Raw genomic sequence first — 19,222 nt, forward strand, 5'->3', positions numbered from 1 at the left:
GATGCACCTATTAAAACTTACAATCAAGTCCCCTTTCCCCAATACCACTCAAACCATAAACCTCTACAACCTGCAACCCATACAAAATAATCCTACAACTAAAATTAAACACAAAACACCCCAAAAACAAACCATAAAACCAATCCCAACAGAGTCCAACCACAACTTCCACAAGTTATTGACAGGTCAGGTGTTAATCCTTTCAATACTTCAATCCTCCCTCAAGTATAAAAAAAACCCAAAATACAAGCATATAAAAAACAATATAAAACCATCAAAGTCAGTAAACAAGAAATTAAATCCCAGATAAAAAAGAAGAAAAAAATACCTTCATCTTAAAACTAAAATCTTCTTATAAACTATAAAGATAAAACTCTTTTCCTTTATTACACATAAAACTAAAAACCAAAATTCAAAATAATATCAAACAAAAACTTCCATACTAAAGTAAACAAACATTTAAATAACTGTAATTTCATCAAAAGATTAGGCAGGGGAAAAGAAGTAATCCAGTATCCCCAAGAGAAGATCTCTATTCCCAGAGATAAAAATAATTTTAGAAGAAAATAATAAAAACTGTTACCTTTAAACAACTCATCTTTAAAACATTTTAGAACTAAACTGAAAAAAAGAATATTCTACAAATAGTAAGCTAAGTAGAAATTTTAAGTTTACTTTCTTTACATTGTCAGTAAAAAGAAAAAGTTGCAGAGAAAAAGAAGTGCTCTAAAGAGTTTAATTTAATTCTTACTACCTTTCTCATTTAAATTTATTTTTAATAAAATTTTCCTTTAAACCCTTTTAAATTTTCTGGCTTACTTTACCTTTCTCGTAATCCAATCTCACAACAAAATAAATACATAAATAATTAACCGACACTAAAACACCCCACACTCATCAGTACATTAATTAGGAAATCTCACAATTAGAAAAATCTTAAATTAACAAACCAAAACCACTACAATGTCGTAATAAACCTTTTGCCAAAGTTTCTCTGATTTTCTAAAGTTGCCAGTAAAGCCTGTTTTGTTGTTTTGAGCCCCTGAGAATCTCTTGTTGGTATTTTCCAGGGAGTCCAACTCAGAGTACACAAACAATTGTAATTCCTTTTAAATGTCTCCTTGGGAGAGTTGTTTGGCGTTTGGGAGTCAGGGCTTGTCTGTCCTGCTTGGCCCAGCCCAGGCAGGGCTTTCCCAGCCACATTCCACACTCCATTTCCCAGCTGGAGCCACTGCTGCCTCTGAGTTGTGCTGCCCCAGCCCCAGGGACACTCTCCTTGTCTGCCCATTCCCCCACGGTCTCTGGGCAGGGATGGCCTCAGTGGGGGCTGCTGACATCCTCAGCAACTTGGAGGCTGCTGCTGAATTTTCCTGCTCCAGAGGCTTGTTCAGCCTTCAGCTCTTCAGTGCAGGAATTCAGTGTCCCAGGGCTCATTAACACTAAGAACACCTTGAAAAGCCAAACCTCTGGGGATAATTTGATTTCAGTTTCCAAATCTTGTGTGGTTAATAAGAGAGAATTCATAAGTGCATTCAACTGAATATGTTCTATTTAAAAACACTGTGAGAAAACATTTCTTAGGTCCTGCTTCAGTTTTTTTTTATTTATTTTATTAACAGGGGAATGTTAATAGCAATCTCCAATTGACAATGAATGCAAGTAGCTCCTCATGCTGTTTGAGTAGATATGCAAATCAAGACCCTTCATGGCTGACAATCAATCAGACTCTGTCCCTAACCTCACCCCACCATTTCCCCCATCCAAGCCCTGGCACTCAGAGCAGCCTTGTGCAAATCTGAGCTCCCTCCAGCCCAGGCTCCACCTGCAGCTTTCAGCTCCTTGGCTCTAACTCCCACCTGCTTTCCTTGGAGAAGGAACTGCCCGAGACACAGAGGGATGTTCATTTCTTGTCAGCCAACAAAGCCAAGGGAAGGCACAGCTCCATCCAATGCAAAAGTCATTCTTCTCCTGGGCACTGCCCTGCACTTCATTCCCCACAAGCCTGTCCTGTTTCCTTCATCCCTGCATTGCCAGGGACTCTCTGGGACAAGGGAGCTCTGCTCTGGCGATGGAGGGAGATGCAAGTGCCACCACTGGGGTGGGAACCACAGCTCATCAGGTTTGTGTCCTTTGGGCGTCAGGAACTGATGAGACTCAGAGGCACAGAAAGTTTCTCTTCATTGCCAACAGACTATAGTGGAACAGGACACAATTTAATAACAATCACACTCTTCCCTGAGCTATGTGCATGGTCCCTGCAGCATCTGATGAGTCCACCATCCACAAGGGATTTCCATTCTAAAATTAATTTCACACAATGTGGTTCTGTAATAGATACAAACACAATTAGTTCTTGTATCAGGGTGCTCATCCTGGTGTGGTGCAAAACAGCTCCAACAATTCCTGATTTGCAAAGCTGTCAGTGGTGGATGAAGAAGGGAGGTCAGGCTGCTCTTGTTGCTGAGGAAATTCTGAAAGCAGCCTGACTCATTTCATCTCCTCCTGTCCCGGCTGATCTCCCCTCTTTCCTATTCCACCCATTGGTTTTTGTTTTCCCCCAGCCCCTGGTGAAGAACCTGGCTCTGTGTTCTCCATCCCCTCCTCGCTGGCACTGCCACACTGGGATGAGGAGCCCCTCAGCCTTCCCTGCTCCAGGCTGGACAAGCCCGGCTCCCTCAGTCTCTGCTCACAGCCCAGGGGCTCCAGCCCCACCTTGCTGGCCCTTCCCAGACCCTGCTCCAGCTGCAAGACATCTTTCCTGCCCTGGGGAACCCAACCCAGGCCACAGTGATCTGGATAATCCCTGTCCTTGATGTCCTGGTCACACAGCCCTGGCCCCTTGTCCCCATGTCAGGCTCTGGGGTGGATCCTGTGGAACATCCTTTGGTGGAGGCTGTGGCTCCAGGTGGGCCGGGGGAATCCCGGGGGACAGGGACCCTGCTGGGCATGGACAGCATTGGACTTGTTGGGAGAAACTGTGAGGGGGAGCTGGGGCAGAGTGACCAACCCAGTGACCTGACAGAGCCCTGCTGGGATGTCACACAGCCCCTCTGGGATGTCACAGTCTGCTCTGTGAGGTCACAGCCCATTCTCTAATGTCACACAGCTGGCCTCTGATGTCACTGCCAATTCTGTGATGGCAAACCTCTGCAATGTGATGTCACAGTTAGCTCTGTGATTTCAGACTTCTGTCCTGTGGTGGCACAGAGGCAATCTGTTATGTCATAGCTGCTCAATGACCCCACATAACCCACTCTGTGATGTCACAGCCCACTCTGTGACCTCATGTTACCAGATGATCAATTGTCTCCACCAGGTGAGCTGACACCTGGAGCTTGTTCTCAAAAACCCCAGGCCTATGGAAACCACACAATGCCCCTTGTGTGAGAAGGGGAACTGGAAGTTCACCAGCCTGAGTGTCCGGCCAGCTCAGCCAGGCCCACTGAAACATTGGGGTCCACGACCACCAGGGCTCACCAGAGAGACCGCCAGGACAGAAGAACACATGGGTAAAGGGGAGGGGAAATACGTTCATGATTTTGGGGAAATTATATTCATACGTGTGTTTAGTCCAGGACAATCAATGCATATGTGTGCAAAATACAGAAAATAAACAGAAACTTTCCTGTACTCAGCATGCACGGCTTTGGGAGGAGCTGTCCCCCGTGTATCTGGCTGAATAAAGAATGTTGCTTCTTAATGCTACCTTGGTGTTAAGGAGTTTTCTATTTTAACAAATTTTGGGTAACACTCCCGCCCAGAGAACTGGAGGTGCCAGTGTGACCCCACCTAAACAAGGGCTGAAGGAGGATCTGGGGAACTCCAGGCCTGTCAGCCTGACCTGGGTGCCCGGCAAGGTTATGGAACAGATCACCTTGAGTGCCATCACAGGGCACCCACAGGATGGCCGAGGGGTCAGAGCCAGCCAGCGTGGATTTCAATATCTGCACTGATGATCTGGATGACGGGATTGGGTCAACCATTGGCAAATTTTCAGATGACACCAAGTTGTTTGGGAGTGCTGATCTGCTCGAGGGTAGGAGGGCTCTGCACAGGATTTGGACAGGCTGGATCCAGGGCCCAAATCCAACAAGGTGAGGTTTAATCAGTCCAAGTATTGGATCCTGCACTTTGGCCACAACAACCCCTGCAGCACTACAGGCGGGGGACAGAGTGGCTGGACAGAGGCCAGGCAGAAAGGGACCTGGAGGCACTGATGGACAGCAGGCTGGACATGAGGCAGCAGTGTGCCCAGGTGGCCAAGAAGGCCAATGGCTCCTGGCTGGATCAGGAATGGTGTAACCAGCATTGCAGGCAATACAAATCTCTGCAATGGTGTACCAGGGCAGAGATGGGCTGTTTGAAGGGGAAGGAACAGGGGCAGGCAACAGGAAGAAATCTGTAGCAGGAAGAGTAAAGAAAGCAGAGGTGAAGCAAATGAAACGCTCAGGGCAGTTTGGGGGTGGCTGCCAGGCAGCCCTGACTCTGAGCAACAGTGTCTGCAGTGGGACAGGAAACTCCCAGCTGATGGGAACAAACTTTCTGGCTGACTGCAGAGGCCAGGACAAAGATGAGTGTTTTCCCTGGTGTCCCCCAGCCCTTGCTGGCCCCAGAGGCTGATGGCATTTGTGCTCCCTCAGGTTCATGTCCCCACACCAACAGCATGGGGGTGCTCCCCCTGCTCTGTGCAATGCAAACACAGGCTCCTGAGCCAGTGCTGCCGTGTCTGTGCCTGCAAGGTGGGGCACCTGTGTGAGCTGGGGGAGAGGCCAGGGCTGCAGAGGGGGGATGATGTTGGAAGCTTCATGAAGACGCTCTGGGACGCTGCCCTGGGCTGTCCAGCGCACTGGGAATGGATCAGCCCCTGCTCTGCTGCGCCTTCCCGTCTGCCCCAGGGCCCTTGCAGAGCCCCAGCCATGCTGTTTGCCCCCAGCCTGCCCACGGCCAGCCTGGGGCTGCTCACGGGGCTTTTCTGTGCTGAGCATTGGCCTGGGCGTGTTCTTGAGAGAGCCTGGGCAAGGAGCCTGGAGCCCCCAGGCCCTGGGCTGAGGCGTCAGTGCTGCCCCAGCAGTGCCCATGGCCTGTCCCTGCTGCAGCCCCGGCACTGCCACCCCCAGGGCTGGGCCCGGCCCCGAGAGCACTCAGGCCCTACAGCAACACCAGGGCCACCAGGGCAGCGGGGCAGGGCCACGGCAGCAGCACTGGCAACACCAAATGCTGCTGCCGCTGGGCACAGCTGCTGGGCCAGCACTGATCTGCCCCAGCTCTGCACACAGACATTGCTGCTGCAGCTCCAGAGAAGAGAACAGAAGGGGCATCTCTGGTGAAAACAATGCTGGGAGATCGTTTAGTTCCTTCAAAGCCACCAAGAGCACAGCTCCTCATTGACACAGGCTGTTGCCACAAGGAAGGTGGAGAGAAACAAAATTAGAAATAGCACAAACAATCATATTTATTAGTGGACAAGGTGAAAAAAGTAAAATAAAAAGAGAAAGAACCTCCAAAATCAAACCAAGCAGAAGTATCAAAGATGACTTTTATTACAAGTGATTTGCAGAAATTGGCCAGCAGTTTAATGTTTCTGAAACCATCCAGTCATCATTGTCCGCACTGCAGCCTTGAGCTCCTGATTCCTCAGGCTGTAGATGAGGGGGTTCAGGGCTGGAGGTACCACTGAGTACAGAACTGACAGGGCCAGATCCAGGGATGGAGAGGACATGGAGGGGGGCTTTAGGTAGGTAAAAAATGAGGTGCTGATGAATAGAGAGATCACAGCCAGGTGAAGGAGGCAGGTGGAAAAGGCTTTGTGCTGTCCCTACTCAGAGGAGATCCTCAGCACGGCCCTGAAGATCTGCCCATAGAGAAAACAATTAACACAAAACAGCCAATTCCTAAACAGGCACACACTGCAAGAAGCCCAAGTTGTCTGAGAAAGGTTTTGGCACAGGAGAGCTTGAGGATCTGGGGGATTTCACAGAAGAATTGGCCCAGGACATTGCCATGGCACATGGGCAGGGAAAATGTATTGGCTGTGTGCAGCAGTGAAAAGAGAAAACCACTGGCCCAGGCAGCTGCTGCCATGTGGGCACAAGCTCTGCTGCCCAGGAGGGTCCCGTAGTGCAGGGGTTTGCAGATGGACATGTAGCGGTCATAGCACATGATGGTCAGGAGGAAATAGTCTGCTGAGAGGAAAAACAAAAAGAAAAACACCTGTGCAGCACATGCTGTGTAGGAGATGTCCCTGGTGTCCCAGAGGGAATTGTGCATGGCTTTGGGGACAGTGGTGCAGATGGAGCCCAGGTCGCTGAGGGCCAGGTTGAGCAGGAAGAAGAACATGGGCGTGTGCAGGTGGTGGCCGCAGGCTACGGGGCTGATGATGAGGCTGTTGACCAGGAGGGCAGCCAGGGAGATGCCCAGCAAGAGGCAGAAGAGCAGGAGCTGCAGCTGCCGCGTGTCTGCCAATGCCAGCAGGAGGAAGTGCCTGATGGAGCTGCTGTTGGACATTTGTTCTTCCTTAGCATGGGGATCTGTAAGAAAAGAAATCATGGAATAGTTGGGTTTGGAGAGGATTTTAAATATCCCAGCAAATCCCGGAGTAAGTTTCCCCCCACTGCCTGCCCAGGGCTCTGCTGCCTGAAGCTGTCCCTGCCAGCAGCTGCTTCCCTGTGCCCAGGGGTGAGCTCTGCCAGTGCTGCCAGAGCCCAGCCCAGCCCTGGGGGCTCAGCTCTGCCCTGCAGATCCCTCCCAGCTCAGGCACTGCCCAGGGGCAGCTCTGGCTCTGCAGGCTGTGACGGCAATGTCAGAGGAACACTGAGGATGCTGGAAGATCAACACTGATGCTGCCTGTAAAGGACCCTGTGCTGATTTCTGTCACTGCCTGCTTTATTCAAATCTGTGAGAAATTTTTTAGTTTTTCAACCTGAACGGCAAGATGAATATCTATGTGCAATTTCCCATCCAGGCAACCCAGAGCATTAAATAACAAAGGCAAGATTTTCCCTTTAATGCAGTCCCTGCCTTGCTATGCTCCCTGTATAATCTACTCGGAAATGTTCTGCAGTTAAATGCCATCTGAGAAGCAGTCCTGAACAATGCAGCATCCTCCCCACACAAGGAGAATGCTTCCAAGCCTTACCAGCTGCCTCCTCACACCCAGATCTTGTCCCCCAGTGCTGGGAGCAGCTGCCAGTGCTGGCTGAGAGCTGTCCCTGGCAGGCAGCAGAGTCCCTGCCCCAGCACAGTGCCCTGGGCTGCAGGACCCTGCTCTGCAGGACAGCCCTGGGCACCCCTGGCTGCTCTGCACAAGAGACAATCAGAGAATGTACTCACAGAGTCTGTAGGCATTGGGATGTTCCAGCTTTAGGAGATCATTCCAGGAGCTGCAGCTGCATTGTCCTGCAATGGTCCAAGGGACCATTGGAAGGGGCCATTGGGACCTTACTTCCAGGAGGCCCTGAGGTGTCATAAAGCCCCCTTGGTGACACCAGGCCCTGAAGGGTAACAATGGTCTCCATGGTTCCATCAGGCCCCACAGAGTCATAATGGTCTCTGGGTTCCATGAAGCCCCACTGTGTCACCATGGCCTCTTGGTTCCATGTACTCCAGTGGTGCCACAATGATCCCCTTGGTTCCATGAGGTCCCCAGAGTGTCCAGTGATCTCAATGGGAAGGAAAGAACCCAGTCCCAGTGTTGCAGGGGCAGCCACCAGAGGCCAAGGCCAGCCAGACTTGACAGTACTGGCAGATTTTGCCTGGGAGCAACCCTTGGATATACAGAATTTTAGAGGTCCAGTTTCAGACATGGACACCTATAGAAGAAGGATCGTTCTTTTGATAGGAAGGAAAGCACAGAACACCAGTGTTTGAGGGGCAGATGAAAGGCAGCCATCAGAGGCCTAGGCCAACCAGAGCTCTCTGTCCTGGTAGCTTTTGTCTGAAAGCAACCCTTGGATATAGGGAGTTTGGGAGGTGGAATCCCATTTTTGGTCATTTCTGCACAGATAGAAAGGACTGTTCATTGCCATAGGAAGGAAAACACTATGCCCCAGTGTTTGGAAAGCAGGTGAGAGGCAGCTCCCAAGAGGCCAGGGGCAGCCAGACCTTTTTAACTTGGGAGCAATTCTTGGATGTACAGAGTTTTGGAGGTAGAATGGCAGATTTGACCATGGGCACCTGGTCAAGATTGTCGCAGTCGAGGCGGTCACGACACAAAGCAGAGACCACAAGCAGTCTCAGTTAGTAACACTTGGCAACAGTTTATTAATGAAAATGGCTGATCTTTTATACACTTTCCAGTTGTTTACCCTTCCTCTACCTTAGCTATTGGCCACAATAATTCAATACCATGCCATTGGTGAAAAGTTACTCTGACTCCACCTAACTTTCTAAAAATGCTTCATCCAGCTGAAGAATGTTCTTATCTTCCTTCTCTCGATCTCCTTGGTTACGGCCTTGGAGAAAGCTCCTTATCAGCTTCTTCTTCTTCTTACTTCTCGCTCCTTTAGCTAACAGGCCCGCTGCTAGCCCCTTCCACAATTCCCCCTTTTTGTTTTTTGACCTGTAAATACAGCTGCTATGGATTTTTGCAGGGCCCTTTGCAAAAACCCAAGCAGAGAGGGGACACACAAAATCACAATCACAACCATCAACAAAATTCCCATTCTTCCTTCATCCATCTTTAAGTACTGATGTATGGTCTTAGCCAGTGTCATCCGCACGTTCTGCTTCAGCTGCGGAGCAATTGATCCTGTCCTTTCCCGCACGCTCTAGGTAAGGTTTGACACAGCGAGCAGGAACCCATCGAGGACCATTATCTGTCAAAACACAAGCATAACCCCTTCCCCAGGTTACCAGTTCCACTGGACCAGACCATATACCAGTAATCAAATCCTTGACCCATACCTTAACATTTCTATGGAAATTTGGTTGCTTAGAATTCAAAGAAGAAAAATGGCAAAAGATTGGAGATAACTGTGAGTCAGGTAGGGGACGCAAGAAGTTTAACACATAAACAGCTTTATCTAACCTCACTTGAGGTGACTCCTGTTGCATTCCCCCTTTTTGTTTTTGAACCTGACGTTTAAGAAGTCCGTGAGCTCTTTCAATAATTGCTTGGCCCGTGGGAACATGTGGAATACCTGTTGAATGCTCAATGCCCCAAGCACGAAAGAATGCCTGCATGTTCTGCGAAGCATATGCTGGGCCGTTATCTGTTTTTACATGACATGGAACACCTAGAATAGAAAAGGCATGATAAAAATGACGAATAGCATCTCGAGTTTTCTCTCCTGTGAATGCTGAAGCAACCATTGCATGAGAAAAAGTATCAACTGAAACATGCACATATTTAAAGCGACCAAATTCTGGCATTTTTGTAACATCAGTTTGCCATTCTTCTAATGCAGAAAGACCTCTAGGGTTGGTACCATAATACTGAGTGACATGAGTCATGTGACAGTCGGGACAAGAGGAAAGAATAGATTTTGCTTCGGCAGTAGACAATTTGAATTGCTGCTGTAAAGCTTGAGCACTCTGATGAAAAAATTGATGGGATAAAATTGCCTGCTGCAACACATTGGGTACAGTTTTGATTGCAGCAGCAGCTACTAAAGAGTCTACATAGGCATTGCCTTCAGCAAAAAATCCTGGCAATGATGTATGGCTGCGAATGCGCACGATAAAGTAAGAATGTTTTCGAGCACCAATAACGGTCCACAACTTCACTAATATAGTAAACAATGGTTTTTCATGAATATTATACAACACTGCTTGATCTAAATGCTTAACCAAATTTGCAACATAAACTGAATCAGTAACCACGTCTACAGAACCAGGAAACAAAGCAAAAGCCAAAAGAACAGCAGAAAGTTCAACCAGTTGAGGAGATCCCTGCTGAATCACTGTCTGATATTCCCAGTGATCATCCTTTCTCCAAGCCACAGCTGCTTTTCCGGTTTTCCCGGACCCATCTGTAAAAACCGTTATACCTTCCACTGGAACAGGAGAACAAATTTGCTTGCCTTCAAAAGGAATCTCTTTAGTCAGTGTTAGAACAGGATGAGAAGGCAAGTGATACGAGATTTGGCCTGTAAAACAAGATAAGGCAGATTGCAATTCATGATTATTTTGAAAGCACCATTCAAAATACCACTGTTGCACAGGTATCACAATGGTCACAGGATCCTGTCCCAAAATCTCATGACAACGCCTGCGACCCTTGATGATAATATCTGCAAAGAGCTCATAAAGTCCTGGAGCTGTTTTCCGAGATCTGAAAGATAAAAATATCCATTCCAAAATATGCAATTGATCTTCCCAATTATCATTCCATTGACACAGTATTCCACATGGTATTTCATGGTCTTTCAAAATAAACAATTGAACACCAACAGAGGGATCTATCCTGTTAACAAATTTGTGTGCTAGGGCTAATTCAACTTCTTCTAGGGTCTTTTTTGCCGCTGAGGTCAATTGCCTCTCATCAGTGGAGGAAGTGATGCCTGACAGCAGATCAAACAATGGTTGCATCTGATGATTAGTTATGCCTAAATATGATCGAATCCAACCTATTAAACCAACCAATTTCTGTACATCAGTAGCAGTTTTAACATCAATGTCTAACTTTACAGGTTGAGGCATAACTTGAGTGTTGGTCACCAACATACCTAGGTATTTCCAAGGCATGTGTTCCTGCACTTTCTCTGGAGAAATAATCAAGCCAAAGTCTTTCAAATTTGTCACAGCACATTGTTTAAGAGCTGACAACTGTTGTTTGTTGTCCGATGCCAACAAGATATCATCCATGTAATGATAGCAGTAGCAGTTTTTAAATTGCTCCCTCACTTTTGACAAGGCCTGTGCCACAAACCATTGACAAATAGTTGGCGAATTTTTCATGCCTTGTGGGAGTACCTTCCATTGATATCTTTTATCAGGTTCAGCATGATTTATAGAAGGCACCGTAAATGCGAATTTTTCTTTGTCCTGCTCAGCCAATGGAATAGTGAAGAAACAATCTTTTAGATCAATGACAACTATTTGCCATTCTTGTGGAATCATCGTGGGTGTAGGAAGGCCTGGTTACAAGGCTCCCATTGTTGCCATTACAGCATTTATCTGCCGTAAATCATGTAAAAGTCTCCATTTTCCCGATTTCTTTTTTATTACAAAAACGGGGGTGTTCCAGGGACTGAATGATTCCTCAATGTGTCCTGCTTGTAATTGTTCTGTAACTAATTCTTGCAGGGCAGTAAGCTTTTCAGTAGTCAGGGGCCACTGGCGAACCCAGACAGGCTTATCTGTCAACCATGCCAGGGGTACAACTGGACGTTCATTGCCCTGCAACACAGTGGCCCCCATTAAAAATCCGTAGTAATTTTGACACCCCATTGAGATAAACAATCTCGTCCCCACAAACTTTGAGGAGTATCGGCAACATAGGGTCTGATGTTAGCTTGTTGGCCATCAGGATGTTTCACATTAATTACAATGGCTGACAGGCCACCTGTTGTAGCACCACCCAACCCGAGGAGTCCAAAACTTGCATGAGTGAGAGGCCACGATTGAGGCCAGCAAAGTCGTGAGAGTATTGTGACATCTGCTCCAGTGTCAATCAAACCTGTTACTGATATAGTTCCTGGATGACATCCACTGGCGGTGAGAGTGCATGTCTTTTCTGGACGGCTCTCTGTTACTTTCTCAGTCCAAAACACTTGAGGTACTCCTGTCGATCCAAAGCTTCCTGTGCCGCGACTTCGGTCCACTGCATTTGGAACAGAACTCACAAAAGGTACAAGCTGAGCAATGCAAGTTCCTTTCTGAATAGTGACAGGAGGGTCATCAATGGATACCATAGCATGAATCTGCCCTAAATAATCAGCATCAATAAGCCCTAGATGCACATGAATACCTCTAAGTGTAGCACTTGATCTCCCTATCAAAAACGCACTCAATCCCCGTCCTATCGGACCATAGGCATCAAGAGGCACTTTACATATTTCTTTTGTTAAAATGGTTACTGTGTCAGCGGTGGGTATATCAATCCCTGCGGACCCGCTTGTTGCCCCTGAGTATTGTTCGCAAATGGGTAGCTTTGCAGGGCTGGGAAGGCCCGCATTTGCTGTTGTGGTTGTTGGGGTATTTGTTTCCCCACGCGCCCCTTCGCGCTCCTCTTTGGGTTTCCCGGCAAAAGCTGACCATTTACATGATATCTACTTCTGCATTGCTTAGCATAGTGCCCAGATTTACCACAACGGTTGCATACAACGTCGCTACTTGCACTTGGCCTAAATGTTGTTTTCTGGACAGTACACTGTGACTTTACGTGCCCTTGTTGTCCACAATTATAACATTTCGCTGAAGGTCTTAACACTGCAGCAAGAGCTGCCATTTTATGCTCGACTGAACCAACTTTCGAGCAAGCAGTAACCATTTCAGACAAGGTGGGTTCCCCAGGCAAAGTATCAATAATCTTTCTGCAATCTGGGTTTGCATTCTCTTTAGCCAATTGTACACACAATTTGTCTCGCAAAGTTTCATCATCTACTTGTTTCTCAATAGCAGCAGCAAGTTTTTCTGCAAACTGCAAAAATGGTTCTCTTGTTCCTTGTTGTATAGTAACATATTTCTGTTTTGGAGCTGCCATTTCCATTGTTTTAGTTAAGGCACTCATGCCAATTTGCTGAGCTTGTGCCAAAATCGAAGGATCCCACCTTGCCTGTAAATCTGGATTAGCAAAAGGCCCAGAGCCCATTAGGGCATCAACACCCACAGCATGACGAGGGTCGTGTTGAGGCAACTGCATATTTGTTAAAGCAGTGCGCTCAGCCACTCGCCTCCAAGTTTCTTGAAATACACCATATTGTACTGGCTGGAATAAAATTGTAGCAAGATGAGTGATGTCATAAGGTGCAAGCAAATCTGCATTAATCACACGTATTAATTGCATTACCTCTGAGGAATTAATACCATATTGAGCTACTTTTGATTGGAGGTCTTGCACAACCCTCCAGGCAAAGACATGATGACTGTCGTTCTGTCCTGTTCCAGGAACTGCTTTGAAAACTGGAAAAGCCATAGGGTTATCACAAGCAACATTTGCAATGGCACTGTTCTCCTGAGGTACTCTTGGAGCACCTAACCTTTCTATGATGTCCCAGTTCTTTTCTTCAACTGCTTTCCTCCTAACAAATTCCCAAAACTCCTGAGGGTGTCGAGGAAGCACAGTGACTTGGCATGGAGGCAAAGTCCATGGGGCAGTAAGACTAGAGCTCTTAGGAGATGAAGGGACCAGAGCTCCATGCCCCAACTCAGGTGTTACTGCGGGCGACTCATCACTTGACTCACTGTTATTGTCACTGTCAGGTAAAGGAGGATATGGCCTTGCAGGTTGTTCAAGCATCTCAGAGGGGAGCGGGGGGGCAGACGGCTGGACCAGAGAGGAGGGAAGCGGGGGGGGCAGATGGCTGGGTTTTTCTCTCTGCCAAAGACATTTCAGCTACCTGGCGTAGCGGTGTAGTATATACAGGCACCATCTTGAGCTGCTGCGCAGGTGTGAGATAAGGAGGCTTAGGAGTCTGATAAGAAGAGGCTAGGGCAGGTTGCCCAGAAGTTTTGGCAGCTTTCCCAGAAGCCTTGGCAGCTTTCCCAGAAGCTTTGGCAGCATGCCGGGTAACTCCCATGGCATCCGAACTTTCTTCACCAAGTTCCCCATCAGAGCCCCCTTCTACCTCAGCCCCCCCGTCAGATATCAGCCCCGACTCTTCGTCCGCATCTTGCTCCGTTTCTCTCTCTATTCTCCATTCCTTTAAAGCCTCAAAGAGCGAGTTCCAGGTTACTGCTAAATCAACAGCTGTTTTATCTCCCACTCGAATAACTTGCCAAAGTCTGTCCCCGACTTTCTTCCATGCCTTAACACTAAATGCTGTTTTGGGATCAGTGTCAAAATTCTGTGATTTAGCCCACAGCAATATATTACGAAGCTCATAGTCTGACGTATTAATTCCCTTATTTCTTAACAAAACTTTCCATGTAGCCAGAACACTTTCTTCCTCTTTAGATAAATTTTGTCCCATTATTACTAGTTGGTGGCTCACCTACTTCCAGGTGTCTTGATTGAAGGGAATCAGGTCCGGACCTCCCTGTGGCTTCCACCTGCCACTCTCAGCTGCACCAACGCCGCCTCCCCCACTACGTCCCAGTGGGTCACGGTTGCCAATTACTAGGACCCCGTATGGGCCCCCACCGACTTTGTTCTTATCACGTCGGCGTCACCAAAATGTCGCAGTCGAGGCGGTCACGACACAAAGCAGAGACCACAAGCAGTCTCAGTTAGTAACACTTGGCAACAGTTTATTAATGAAAATGGCTGATCTTTTATACACTTTCCAGTTGTTTACCCTTCCTCTACCTTAGCTATTGGCCACAATAATTCAATACCATGCCATTGGTGAAAAGTTACTCTGACTCCACCTAACTTTCTAAAAATGCTTCATCCAGCTGAAGAATGTTCTTATCTTCCTTCTCTCGATCTCCTTGGTTACGGCCTTGGAGAAAGCTCCTTATCAGCTTCTTCTTCTTCTTACTTCTCGCTCCTTTAGCTAACAGGCCCGCTGCTAGCCCCTTCCACACAAGATGGATTTTTTCCCTATAGGAAAGAAAAGTAAAAAGTCCAAGTGTTTTGGAAGAAGATGAGGGGTGGCCAACCTTAGGCCAAGGGCAGCCAGACCTGTCTCTCTTGGCACCTTTCATCTAGAGGCTATCCTTGGACATTGGGCATTTTGGAGGTGGAATCTCAGTTTTGGCCATAAGCACCTGGACAGGAAGAAGAGTTCTTTTTATTGGGAAGGAAAGCACAGAGCCCCAGTGTTTCAGAAGCAGATGAGGGCCAGCCCTCAGGAAGCCAAGGCCAGCTAGACTTGTCAGTCCTGGCAGCTATTGTCTGGGAGCTATCCTTGGATATAGGGAATTCCAGAGGCAGTTTCCCAATTTTGGCCATGGGCGCCTGGTCGAGATGGATGTTTTTTTCCCCTAAGCAAGAAAAGCACATGGTCGCTGGGTTTCAAAGGCAGATGAGAGGTGGCCCCTGGGTGGCCAAGGCAGCCAGATCTGTCTCTCCTGGCAGATTTCATCTAAGAACAATCTGTGCATATAAGGAAATTTAGAGGAGGAATACCAATTTTGGTCATGATCCCCTGGAGGAGAAGGACAGTCCTCTCCCATAGGAAGGAAAGTCAAGAGCCTGAGTACTTCAGGGGCTTATGAGAAGCAGCCCTCGACATGTCAAGGTCAGCCAGACCTATCAGGTGATTGCCAGGAGGCCCAGCCAGCCAGACCTGTTCCATGTTCCCTTGGTTTCATGGGACCCCACAGTGTCACAATGTTCCCCTTGCTTTTGCACTGTCACAATGGCCCCGTGCTTCCATGGGGCCTTGCAATGTCACAACGGCTTTGCGGTTCCACAAAGCCCTGATGTGTCACCATGGCCCCTCAGCTCCACGCACCCTTGCTGTGTTACACTGGCCCCTTGGTTGCATGGGCCCCAGCAGTGCCACAATGATCCCCTTGGTTCCACAACTTCCCACAGTGTCCCACTGGCCCCTTGGTTCCATGAGGATCTGCAGTGTCACACAGGTTTATGACATTTGTCCTCTCTGCCCCTCACATCCCAGTGCCCCACAAACAGCCCCGAGGCAGCTGTGAGGGACAGGCCCTGCTGTCCCAGGCTGGTCTCGGGGCTTGGCCTTTCTGCTTCCCCCAGCCAGCCCAGGCCTTGCTCAGCATTGCAGTTCCCTGCCCAGAGCCTTGGGCTCCCTGCAACCCTGGCCTCAAGGATCTGCTCTCAGTAGTCCCTGGGGAGCCTTTGGCACTCCCTGCCCTCAGTGGTGCCCAGTGATTCTCCAAGGGAGTTGGAGTTTTGCTTCTGACTCCTTGAGCAGCCTTTTCAGCTTTCTCTCAGTGCCTGAGGGTCCTGGACTCAGCCCCAAATCCACTGTGGAGATCATCAAAATACAGAAAGCCCTCAGGAGCTCTTTTCCTTCCTTCCTTCCTTCCTTCCTTCCTTCCTTCCTTCCTTCCTTCCTTCCTGCCTGCCTGCCTGCCTGCCTGCCTTCCTTAGGCATTACGGACAGGAGATGGTGAAGATGTTGCTCAATCATCAACAATTTAAAATGCTTTTGGAACAATCTCTTCCCACCCATGACCTGGAAGATATTCTGACAAGAATTAAGAAGAAAGTAAGTGCTTGGCAGGAGAAATGTCTCCTTTGTGCAAGTATTGCCACTGCTAATATGAGATCAAACATACTCAATGTCTTTAGCTCATTCCTCTTCTGCTGAATCATTTTGCTCCTGGGAATGAGCTGCTAATCCTCAGCCTGTTCCTCTGCAGACTACAAAGGAACTGATATTATTAGGGGAAAAGTGGGGTTTTGAATAATTTCAATATCAGTGAAAAAGAGGAAAGGGAAAGAGGAGAAAATGGGTCTACATTTAAGCATAAGCCCCCACTATGTTCTCCCTACTCTGCCCCCTGGAAAGCAATTAAGTGAGAATTGTGCTTCTGAAGGTAACAGTGTCTTTGCAAAGGACACTGGAAGTAGTAGTACCAAGAAAATTCCCAAAATTCCAAAAGATGTCCAAGTCAATTCTAGTTACTACAATTACTGTCTGTCTTTTGGGAATACTGCCCTGCTGTCCAGCCCTGTGGAGCTGGAAGAAGATTGGTGAATTCAGCAGCACCTAGTGGAAAATTCCTTGTTTGTTTGAGGGGGGGGATTTCATTTTTTTATCGACATTACAGAAGGGGTCTGTCTTTGTGCAGGCACAGGGAGAGTGAGTGTTGAACCAAATCAACTTCCAACACAGTGGGCCAGCCCCTAAAGAGTCCAGTTTGTTCTGCTGCTTCCTTCACGAACACTCATTGCCTGCCAGTTTGCATTATTCCCATTTGTGCTCAAGACTAAGGAATTTGGGATTTTAGATTGCTGCTCAGACTAGTAGCACCCATAACCTGCCTTGGGCTATTGAAAACAAAGAGTTGGCATCACTGAATCTCTGGTCTGTTTCCATCTCTAAGTTAGGAAATGTTTCCCTAGGCCTTGGTAGCAGTGATCCTAGTTCTAACTTGTGTTTTCAACAGGGAATTTCCTGTTTTATATTCTAAAGATTGATGGGGTTTCTCTGTGTCTTTGTAGGGGATGGAGAACCAGAAGGCTGAACGCCCATCTGTCAAGGAGCCGGTGAAGGAGAGGAACAATGGCTCAAAGGGTCCCCAGGCCACATTGTCTGCTAGCAAACGGTACTGAGCACTTTTGTCAGATGTGACAAAGCCATGACAAGCTTTACATGCCTCTTCCTCAGGAAAAACTTTCTGGCAGAGATGACCAGTGCCACAGATTGTTTCCTTTCCCTAAAAATGCTCTAGGATAAAAAATATCTACTTGTGCATTGTGCTGAACACAACTTCTCTGGAGGGATTTCCACAAAAATGGAGAGACAAAAAGACACCCATTGGTTGCAGTTCAGACGATCCAGTGCAGTGGCAAGGGCAGTGTTGTGGAGGCTGGGAGAGAGCCAAGTTTCTGCTGCCTGACTTGGGACAAATAAATTCAAACAGGGCTTTTCTTTCATCTGAGTGGAGTCTTTTTCTAATGGGTGTTTTGATGAGAAATCTCAGTCTGGAAGCAAGATGCCATTCCACAAAGATGCAGATCTCATCCATGTGGTTTGGCCTGGCTGAATCATGGTTCTCTTACCCTCAAACAGTATCAAGTTTGAGTAGTAAGTAGCAAGGCAATTACTGAACAGCTTCAGTCAACAGGTGTCTGAATGTGGACTTTTAGTCTTGATATTCCTGTCCTTCATGTAATTTGCTTGATGGACAGCATGTTTGGTTTATTTCCCCCTGTGCTGCAATCAGCATTTAAGACAGGAATTGCTCCTTGCTGTCTCTTCATTGCAGTTGCAGAGCTACTTGTACCTGTTCTCCTCTGATAGCAGAGGGGATTTATTTAGCTCTGTCCTGCTCAGCAGTGGCAGGAAAGTGACCACATGCCTCAGTAGCACAGCTGGCATCCTCCTGTGCTCATGGAAGAGACAGGTTGATCCTGGAGAATTGTTCCCAGTGGGGTTGTTAAGCTGTGCATCAAGTCTCCAGGGAAGCAAATGAAATGTGAGTGTAGTTCTGTGATGTCTGGCTTCTGCTTTTTATCTGTTACTGATTTTCTGAATCCTTCAAATATGGCCCTGTTCATCTGTTCAGATGCATCTGAGCTGCTTTTCCGGATTGTCATGCCTGGTTGTACAGACACTTCTCCAGAGTGATAAGTTTCCTTATTCTAAGACACACACGTCCCATATGAGGAGACATTTAAACTTGGAAGTAGTGTCTCTCTTTCTCCACAAAGCAATGTGACCTGTGTGCCCTGGCAGCCATCTGAAGATAGATCAGATGCATCTCATCCTTGGTTTTCCTGAGCACTGGCAAGAATGTTACTTGCAGATTGTCTCCTGTAATGATTGTCATGAGGTGCACATTGTTTTTCAGACCCTCATGACTTTCCAGCTTGAAACCACATAATTAGGAAAGCTGCTCAAGATGTTTTGCTCACAATTATTTGAAGGCATTGTCTGTGGCTGCAGCTCTCTCCATCGAGAGCAGCAGGCACAACTTTGCCAGGCATTGTCCTGGGAAGGCGGTGAGAAGATCAGAGAAAAGAATGAGAAACAATTCTTATCTTCACTTGCTGCACCTGTTGTTGTGAAAATGTGGAATGTGTTATGGAGATTTGTTTACCAAAGGGTGATTTCTTAACTGGGCACTGGTGATGGTGTTTTGGATTCAATTGACCAGTCTGGTCTGTCTGTATCAGACTGTCTGTAAGGGTGATGAGTTTCTGCATAGTATAGTATAGTATAGTATAGTATAGTATAGTATAGTATAGTATAGTATAGTATAGTATAATAAAGTGATTGTTCAGCCTTCTGGAATCATGAAGTCAATGCTAATTATTTCCACTATGGGGATGCCATGCTACGATAATTATCACCACCAGGTCCTCATTTGGTTTTATTTTCCAGGCTGAAATCTCCCTCTCATGGACACCTCCTACCCTGTGCACAAGCTCAGGTCACATCACCTCCAGCTGTGGAAGAAACAGAGCTGCTCCAGAAGCTTTACAATCTCCTGGAAGCCAAGGGTTTCAGACAAGGATGGAAGGAGTGGA

The 19,222-nt window shown here is 47.4% G+C and overlaps 1 protein-coding gene across 1 annotated transcript in view; it reads left to right on the forward strand.

Moving 5' to 3' along the window:
• Positions 1 to 19,222, forward strand: part of LOC131093008 (olfactory receptor 14A16-like) — a 118,864-nt gene that overhangs the window by 61,091 nt on the left and 38,551 nt on the right. The window contains exons 2-3 of the mRNA XM_058040008.1: positions 17,192 to 17,295; positions 18,869 to 18,875. Of these exons, the coding sequence (XP_057895991.1) occupies positions 17,192 to 17,295; positions 18,869 to 18,875 (111 nt within the window). The remainder of the gene's footprint in view (positions 1 to 17,191; positions 17,296 to 18,868; positions 18,876 to 19,222) is intronic.

The sequence above is a fragment of the Melospiza georgiana genome, chromosome 23 (genome assembly GCF_028018845.1).
Source record: "Melospiza georgiana isolate bMelGeo1 chromosome 23, bMelGeo1.pri, whole genome shotgun sequence".
NCBI lineage: Eukaryota > Metazoa > Chordata > Aves > Passeriformes > Passerellidae > Melospiza > Melospiza georgiana.